General features: G+C 39.6%; 1 protein-coding gene across 1 annotated transcript; it reads left to right on the top strand.

Annotated features, from left to right (window-relative positions):
• The first annotated feature begins 5,033 nt into the window (after positions 1-5,033).
• LOC137965121 (AT-hook motif nuclear-localized protein 20-like) lies at positions 5,034-9,350 on the top strand. The gene is made up of 3 exons (XM_068811521.1): positions 5,034-5,117; positions 5,458-5,528; positions 8,372-9,350. The coding sequence occupies exons 1-3, from the start codon at positions 5,034-5,036 to the stop codon at positions 9,348-9,350; spliced, it is 1,134 nt and encodes a 377-aa protein (XP_068667622.1).
• Positions 9,351-9,624: the final 274 nt, after the last annotated feature.

Below are 9,624 nucleotides of genomic sequence, written 5' to 3'. Positions count from 1 at the left end.
GATGTAAATGATAACTTTCCATCTCATATATGAATTTGTCCTTATTTGGAACTCCGATATAGATTTCAACTGCTCTTGCTCATAAAATATAGTTATTGTCATTTAAATTTTGTGTGGTTATTTGATCAAAATATCTTCTTTTTAAGAGGAACTATCTAACCCAGTGACAGGATTAATCACAAAACATCAACCCCAACCCCCATGTTAATATAATCTCAACAACAATATATAAAACACTAATAGGTTATTTCATTATTAACTCAAGTGAAATAGTAAATCAATACCCATGCATGATTAGCAATGGGTTATTCCACGACAAACAAGCATCCCTCATGCAAGTTCTTCTAGAAAGACTTTCACCAGTTGCACAAACCAGAACTAGTTGCACGAGGTTTTCTACAACTCTTCTCCTCCTACAGTTCTCTAACCCAGTGTGCATTCAGGTTTTGAAATTTTCAGCAAATCAGAAGTTGAGAATAAAATGGCCAGAAACAAAATTGAGAACACCTACAACCTGACTTTTCATAGGGATTCTTGCATAATCCAGCTACTCGAAGCTCCTCTCCTCTTGGTGAGTAGATATTTTTTTGTGAGTTTTAGAGCTACACATTCATTCGACTCCATGCTTGATTCAGTCCATAAATCCTCCACAGGTTTAAGAGAGAAACTGAGGAGAAAAAATGAAGCTAAACAAAGGTTTTACCCAATCAAACATTTCCTTCTACTCTAGTATAATCTTGCGTTTTTCTTGATTAGTTGTGTAGCTTCAAACCTACTTGAATTAAACCAACTTTGATACCATGAAATCAGAGAAGATTTGAGTGTTTTAAGCTTTGAAAACAAGATTAAGCAAGGCAAAGTAGAAGAGAGAGAGAACAAGGGGAAGAAAAAAAGAAGAGAAATTACATGTGTAAGAGGCTGACACAGAATTAGGGCAGCATTCATTCATACCTCGATATTTATATGGTTAAGTTTACAAATGCTTATTGTACCCTTAAAAGCTAAAGGGATAGCTAAACTCAAACAAAAAAAGATTATAGCATATAACCTAAGCTTAAACAAGTATTTTGCTTTCTAACATTTCAAAAGTTAGAGAGAATGTAGGTATGAAGCTTGGCTACCTGCATCCCCAAAGAAGAACTCAAATGGATTAATGTAAAATGTCACTCACATGTAGGGGTGCCATGACTAGTAAATAAGAAAATTTTTATGGAGATGACACAAGCTGGTGTATGTCTTCTTGTCTTTTTCCTTTTGAAGCATGTAGTCATATTGACATTGGAGTCATTGTAAATATCTTCTCACAGTTACAAATACAACATCAAGGTTTGAGGTAAAGAATATAAGCTTCTTCCTCTTGGCTCAAATTTGCCCTCAACACCTTTGTCTCTTTTCCTCTTCTCTCTCCTTCTCCTAATGAGTTTGTGCTCTCTCTCTCTCTCTCTCTCTATATATATATATATATATATATATCTCTTCTTCCATATTATCTTCTCTTAAACCCTTGCAATTATGTAAAGAGGTCACTAGAAATCAACATGGTAATGAAGCTAATGATTTAGGATCTTGTTAGAAGGAGATTGAACTCGTCGAAGGAAAAATCATGGCTAATCAAGTATGGTTAGTGTCTTCCTCCGAAAGATAAGTTTTTCATCCTTATTATTGAAGTAGTGGTGCATATCTTGTAGTTAAGTAGATGTGTGGCCCAACTTATAATTATGAAGTACTTTTAAGTCTTTTTTTTCTTTCTCTTGTACTAGGCTTTCTAATCCTCTTCTATAAATTAGAAGGGGGAGGTGTTGCATAATCCAACGAGCTCCCATTTTGTGGAAAAACCCTAGCTCTTGTAACTTGAACTCTCTCATTCTTAATCTAGTCTTCTCCTCTTCTCTATTAAAAGAGAAATTATGAAATATTTTGGAAGTTAATTATGTAATAAATTAGGAAATCAATGACAAATCAATCAAGATATTGATTTGTTATGATTTCCTAAAATCAAGAAAAATACCTTCATTGATTTTGATTTCTTAAATTAAAAAATTCAAATATTTAATCAAGGATTCAAATTATCCTTCTTCAATCTATAAATAGGCTTGTAATGTTGTAAAAAATATTTTTATTGTGATTTGTTTACTTTCGGAGGAAGAAGACGAGCCAGAATGGTTCTAATAGTCTTTTGGTTCAAACAACTGGCTCCGACATCGGAACCGTGGGTAGGCCTGATAAGATGGTACGACTGCAAGTCTCTCAGATACGCGGGGGTTCAGTTTTGACTCGAGGATCTGTCACCCAATTCCGAACCAGAAAATCTGCCATAATACACAACACCTTCCTCCTCTGACAACACGTTTTGGATCCGACGTGAGGCACGATCCAAATAGCAGATCTTACCCGTTTTGCAATCCGCTTACCTGTTTTTTGGTGTTTCCCCCCCTCATTTTCTGACCCAAACCATTCAAACAAAAACCAGCCCTATTTATCTCATCTTTATTTGGCTTTTAAGAAAATTTCACCATTTATTTTCTAAAAAATCATGTATTTACTATTTTAAAAAGGGGATTTATTCATTGAATCGGTTGGGAGATATTTTCCTTTTGGTATTAGGAATAGAGGATGTGTGATGGACACAATCTCATATCGACCATAATACAAATATATATTCATACATACATCTACTCATTATTTCACCTCATATTTTTCATCCATTTTTCACTTTTTCCCATCATATAATTTTCTTGTATAAAACTTTTTTTTTTTTTTTTACAAGATTGAGTTAAGACATGCTAGTCGGATGGGCTTGTCGACATGCATTACTATTTTATCGCACCATCAACGATGCCAAGCACAAAGAAATTCTCCTTTACGAGATAAAACCTTTATAACACAACAACTTGTATTTCCTCTTAGCCCCAATACAACTTGAGGAGGAATATTAAGAGAGAAATACTTTTTAAATTAAATTATGTAATAAATTAGGAATTAATGACAAATCAATCAAAATGATTCAATTTATCCTTCTTCAACCTATATATAGGCTTGATTTGATGTAAAAGATCATTTTGTTTCAATAGAAATTCTCCTTATTTCTTTCCATCCATGGATTTGGCTCTTAGGATTGAACTGATTAAAATTCTCTTATGCCTTTTTGTTCCTTATATCTTATATTTCATTTTCATAAAAAAATTCTCTCTCTTCTCCTATTTTCTTCTTCTTCTTCTCTTCCTCTAGCCTCTTTTAGACATAAAAGTTAGAATCTAACATGGAATTAGAGCAGAGATTCTAGGGTTTTAATAAGATACTCAAAAGAGAAGTGAAGTAATGAAGCCATAGAAATGAGTGTCCTCTACAAACCATGGAATGTGCTTTTGTTGATAAAAAATAAAAATACAACAAGTCACTTGTTTAATTATGGTTCCTAAATCTATTGCCCTGGGTCGCTTCTTGAAGGGGGGTGAATTGAGAATTATTCAATAAAAATTTTTAGTGTTTGAATTAAAAATTGAATGTAAGTAAATAAAAATCAATCACAAATCATGAAGGAGAAAGAATTTTTGTTATCGATGTTTCCCTAGTGGTAGTCAACATCCAAGAACCTTTGTTTGGAAAAATTCCACTAATGATTCTATTATTAAAAAAGTACAGAAAAGAGATTCCAACACTCTTTTAAGCCACATGAATGTTCAAACCCACAATTATAAATCTCTCCTAGTGATTAAATGGTCAGATTCTTCTAACTCTAGCACGCTCTCCTATCTAGATTAATCGGCTCTAGATCAGCCTTATCAAGAAAATAATGAAAATACAAAACAAAAAAAAAACCATTTGAGATACGAAGAGACAAATTTCTTTTAGAGATTTCCAAGTCTCCAACTTTTGAAACACAAGAGGAAGAACTTGAGAGGTGTAATTTTTGCAACTTTATAGCTATTTTATATAATTTGTGAATAATTTCAAGTAAACATAGTGGTTGAGTGATCTTAAATGCCAATAAATGCACACAACTGTCTTTATTACACATTTGGAGAGGTATTTATAAGTTTTCCCTTCATACTAGCCTTTTAAGAGTGTTTTATTTTATCGATGTATCTATCTGTCGACTCAATTACCTATGGATAATCAGATAAACAAATGGATTATGAAATAGTTTCTTCTTTTTTGACCTAAATGGGTAACAAAGGATTCATTAAAATAATGTTACTATTTTTTTTATTAAAATATAAGATGATGTTTGACATAAATTATGTAAACTCATGAACATGTGTAATCGAAGTTTAATTGACCTGAAACTACATTGTGTGACCGAATTGGGTTTAACTAGATCCGATCCTCTCCACCAAGTGAATGCTTGATATGACCCAAATGATTCAAAATCTAAAGAGTAAACAAAATTCTGAAAAAGATAGTCAATTAGAGCACCTCGCCCAGTTGTTCTTCTTTTCAGGGAGTGTCTTCGCCGTCCAGAAATGGATTTCCTATTTCTTTATTGATTAAGCTGAGTACATCGAATGTGGATTTCCTCGGATGATTTCCAATTTCGTCCGTCAGCTTTGGGAATTTGTCGTCTAGCCTGAATCTGTAGTGAAACTGGGAAAAAAGTATCTGTCTCCATCTTTTATTTCAACTAATGGAGTTGTTGTTGGCACCTACCGCCACCCGACCACGCTTTCTCCCGCCCCCGTTGATGCCTTTTGCCCCCTCCCGCCTTCGATGCCTTTTTTTGTGCCGATCTTGTCATTCCAGTACAGAAATCGGCCTGGGGAATCGGTATTCACCGGTGGGTGGTGGGTCGAAAGTCCTCGGAGACGACTAACGACTGCCCATAAAACGATATGAATAGATTAATAACAGCACTCGTGCATGTGATCTGTAGCTACGACTCTCCTCGATACGATACACAGATACAAGTTGTTCAATTTTGGTTTTGGATTCATCTGACATCGTCTCTGTCGTGTCTGTCCCCCTTTTGTTTAGTATTTTTGATATTTTTCTGCAACTTGTTAATAAACTTGTCGTCGACTCCGGTGCTCATAGAGATGGCTTCTGGGTCGTCGCCAGATCAGTCTTCTGCCATCTGGGGTTATCATCACTCAGAAACTGAACCGACTAAAGGCGTTTCTGTCTGTAAATTATTATTGCCAGTGAGATGATCTCAGTTATTCATGGAGAAAGTTGCGTTTCACTGGAAAAAAAGAAGAAGCGTTTCTCATGTGTCTCCGTCGTCCACCGGTCTCATCCATAAAGATGATAATAGAAGCACTGTTTCCAACCACCTCCATTACCCTCGATTGCCAAGAAACTTGGTAGAACAGATTAACGTTAAAGATTATAGTACAGAAATGATTGAAGCAATCAGTCTAGCATTACATACCATCGAAAAGAAGCCTGGAATCATGGAGACAGACGAGAGTCTGGAATTACCTAAATTGGTTCATGATCCGTTATCTTATTTGTCTACAGCAACCAATGCAAGGCGACAAGCCCTACTCCAATATTGAAAGCGAGATTCAATGTCTGCAAGTGGCCAACTGGTGCTTGTGCGTTGTTGACAAATCGCATCTAACTCTTCTCTCTCTCTCTCTCTCATGGCTCCGTTTTGCTCTTAATTTTGTGTTCAAATTTCAAAACAGAAACAGGATTGATTCCAACCCAGAGTTCTCGGTTGGAGTTGGTGGTTTTGACATTAACGGGCTTTTGTTTTGGCGAGGAGACGACTCAAGAAAATTTCAAACTATCTGAGTTTGCGTGTTACTCTTTTGCAGCTCTGCTTCTCCATCTTCCCCACCCTTCTTCCCTGTCTGCGTCTGTATCTCTTGTCACCTCACATTCTGAATCATTACCCGATGCTAGTGGGAGACAATTTTGTTGTGGTTCGATCTGATGTGAACCAAGCATTGGATCCGCCGTCAATTCCTGTGGATCCCAGTGTTCCTCACTGACGATCTAGAAGATCCATCCTTCCCTCTATCTGTAATCACCTGTGTTGTTGATTCGATTGATAAAACCGAAATCACTAATCAGATGTTCTTCTTCTCATCCGATCAAATCAAACCTCTAGGTTTTGATGAAGGAGGCATGGCCCAGGAAGCCATTTGGGAGTTTTTTTTTTTTTTATAATTCTGAAAGATGCTTTAGCACTACATGTGGACGGCTGCACGGCGTTTAAAGAATTATAATCTTCTTCTGCCTCTTTGCTACAGGAAGGCATGTGCTGGAACATGATCATTTACTTTTTCGTTTACTGATTGTTCATCTTTGTATGGATTAGTACTATTATATGGGTAAAGCAATAGTTTTCCCTTGATGGATCGGCCACTTCAAGCATCGTTTCGAACCTCTTCCCTTCGGATTATGTCAAGAACTCCTCATTACGGGATTTCATTTTCAGCTAAAGGGGCTGATCAGTCACAGCCGCCGTTCTGTTTTTTTTTTTTTTAGTTAACTGTCACCAAACACAGAAAAGATAAAACAAATCGATTAGAGTAGCCGACAGTCCACCAAGCATAAAGTCTAATAATTCATGATCTGACAAAACTATCTCAACGATTGAAACTGGGTCTCGAATGGTAGATTCATATGGTGAGGAACAGTTACTGTCTGTCTTAATGATCCCTCTCTCGTTAGTTCGTATCACGATTTCTCCTCTTTTCACTAGCTTTCCTCTCCTACCGGAAGCTTTCGATTTCCAGTCACTTAATCTGAAGTCCGAGAAAAAAGTTTGAAGAATCAGGAAAGAGAACCTGTCTTGGACAAGGACAGGAATCATTGTTTCCTTTTCTCTTTCCTTTGTGGAAGAATCCTAGTGACCACCCAAAGTAACATCTTGCAAAATCTTGTGAATTTCTTTTGAAGTGAGAACGATCCATGTCCTTTTCGCCCTTTCTTCTTGTCAAATGTAGTTTCATGAGAAGCAAAGAAACCAGAAAACGTGCAAAATACCTCCTTGAAGTTTATGCGGAATCCATTCTCGACACTCCCTCTGCAAACTGAGATCTTCATTCAGTAACTCTTAACCAGTTTGGCAATTTGGCAAACACATTGGACAGGGATAAGATATGGCTCCGCTGAGAATTCTACCAACAGTGGTAAAAACAGGATCTAACTAGCTAGATATCCGGAGAGATTAAGAGTAAAAAAGATCATAATTGGAGTGATTAGGAAAAGTAAGTGGCGATCGAGGCGGTTCCAGGTGTCGGACTCTTTTAATTTGTTTGTCTGGATTAGTAGTCAGGGTTGTGCCCAGGGAACCTTGGCATTCGATACCATGTCGACACTCCAGACAGGGACGTGTTTCGTCTTCCCACTCTCTCACGCACACGTTGCCCCACACTAGCTCCGTTTTTCTGCTAAAAAGATGAGGGGTCGAGGAAAGAGAGAGTCAGCATGACTCTGGACGAATTTTTTTCTTTTCTTTTTACTCTTTCATTGATGGTGAGAGAGGGAAAAAGAGAATGAAGTATACTGAACGGCGAGGGGAGACGGAGAAAACCAGGATTCTCCAAAACCAGATACGGCAAAACCGTTCATAGGTAGCAACCCAGTCGGAGACGGCTTAAGAGGGTTGAGACTTGAGGTAGAGAAGGCAATGATAACGGTATTCTCTACCTTCCACCTATTTTGATGATAGATTCAGGGTCCTAGATATCAATCGTACGCCAGAGGCTGACGACTCGTTACTGTACTCCTTTCCCTCCGTAGAACTGGTAGCAGGAGCACCCAGCTCTGATCGTGGTACTTTTTTAACTTTCCTTCGGAGGAGAGGGATTCTGGCACACGAGGGATCAGGAAGTACTGAAAAACCTCGATTGAGCTGGACATCATTATTTCAGTTTGGTTTTTGGGTTTTAGGAGCTGCGCTCATCTCGATCCGTGTGAAATCTGGCGGTACCAGTTGTTTCTTTCCTGGCAGGTTTTGAAGACGGAGTGCCTTTCAACGCGAGCTGTTGCCTGTGATTTCAATGGGTTTGATGCATGATATAAGGGTTTCGTTCCGTTTCTGTGGTTGTGTTTCGCTTTGGATGTTATGCCCATGAATGAACAAGTTATTCGTTTGAATAGCTGAATCCTACTGTGGTGACGACTCTTCGCGGTCTGTTGTCGAGGGTTTGAGGAAGAATTTCATGCAAGAAGTGGAGCAGGACTCTGCGGCTTGTCTTGAGGGTACTTCTCTAGCATTATCGAACTCAGAAATAAGAAGATGCTCTTCACTTTCTTAGCTGGTTTTATCCGGTAAGATATCCCATCGGCAGAATACACTATTGGAAACCTGGATTTCGAAGCTGTGTTGTAATCGGAAGGAAAAAGAGAGAATAAGAGAGCAATTCGTGGAGCTTTACATCCTCTTCTTCTGGTAGAGTACTTTGGAATTCTTCAGCTTCTTGCAGAAAGTAGTAGAGCTGGCAAACAGGTGGTGGACCGGAGGCGTGGGGGTGGGCGGTGGGGTCGACCCGTCGGTCCCATCTCTTCTTCTCCGCAACTCCTCGGATGACCACTCATCCCCACTCGGTCGACTGGCGCCGAGGAGGGAACAGGAGCTCATGGAGAGTAACAACACGACCACGAACAGCACGGGTAGCAACAACAACACAAATAACCAGAGCAGCCAAAATCAGGAAGAGGAAGAAAGCCAGGATCCAGAGGGCGAAGGGGAGGACCAGACGACAGGTCTCGAGATCGTGGAAGCCGGAAGTGGGCGCAGGCCCCGTGGCCGACCTCCCGGATCTAAAAACAAACCAAGGCCCCCAATTATAATCACCCGTGAAAGCCCCAATGCTCTCCGAAGCCATGTACTGGAAATCAGCAGTGGAAGTGATGTGGTAGATAGTATCGCCACATTTGCGAGGCGCAGGCAAAGAGGGGTATGTGTGCTGAGCGGGAGCGGAATCGTTACGAATGTGACCCTTCGGCAACCGGCGTCGCCCGGCGCCGTTATCACCCTACATGGGCGTTTCGAAATCCTATCCTTGTCGGGGGCCTTCTTGCCGGCTCCCTCGCCTCCTGGAGCTACAGGATTGACGGTTTATTTGGCCGGCGGACAGGGGCAAGTTGTAGGAGGCAGCGTAATAGGCGCTCTCATGGCGTCGGGCCCGGTAATGGTGATTGCTGCCACCTTCACCAACGCAACATACGAGAGGCTGCCTCTCGACGATGAATCCAGTGATGGCATGCAATTACAACAATCGCCGGGTGTGAATTCAGGAACCAGTGGCATTTCGGCATCGCAGTCTCACAGTTTGGCGGATCATTCGTCGTTGCCAATCTACAATTTGCCTCCCAATTTATTGCCCAACGGCGGCCAGTTACCTCACGACGTTTACGGTTGGACTCAAGCTCCTCGGCCTCCACCTTACTGAGAAGGAGTCAATAACACCCTCTTCTTCGTTACAGCAAATAACCTCTCCACCAGCTTCTCCTTTTAACGTTTCAGCTTCCATTGTCCTTTTCTCTACTAATGTTTGATCTTTTTCTTCTTATTTCTTTCTATGTGCTTTTTCGATCCGTCTAGTTTGACTGGATTGTTTACGTTGTTTCATCACGGTTGTACACAAAGAAAGGTAGAGACAGCTCTTGTGAATTAGAGGTTTTCAATTTCTTTCTGTTTCTCCTCCTTCACTTCGTTATATATGT

This window comes from Aristolochia californica, unplaced genomic scaffold (genome assembly GCF_029961685.1).
Source record: "Aristolochia californica isolate CCGP_79_NKW_82.1479 unplaced genomic scaffold, dmAriCali1.0.hap1 SCAF_5, whole genome shotgun sequence".
NCBI classification, from domain to species: Eukaryota; Viridiplantae; Streptophyta; class Magnoliopsida; order Piperales; family Aristolochiaceae; genus Aristolochia; species Aristolochia californica.
Note: the sequence above shows the minus strand (reverse complement) of the source record. Positions and strands in the feature narration are given on the sequence as shown.

Bases quoted from the DNA above. Each gene is read 5' to 3' on its own strand.
- LOC137965121 (XM_068811521.1), top strand. From the start codon at position 5,034: ATGGCTTCTGGGTCGTCGCCAGATCAGTCTTCTGCCATCTGGGGTTAT. The intron at 5,118-5,457 runs GTCTGTAAATTA...ATTTGTCTACAG, and splicing joins AACCGACTAAAGGCGTTTCT to CAACCAATGCAAGGCGACAA. The intron at 5,529-8,371 runs GTGCTTGTGCGT...GGAATTCTTCAG, and splicing joins TGTCTGCAAGTGGCCAACTG to CTTCTTGCAGAAAGTAGTAG.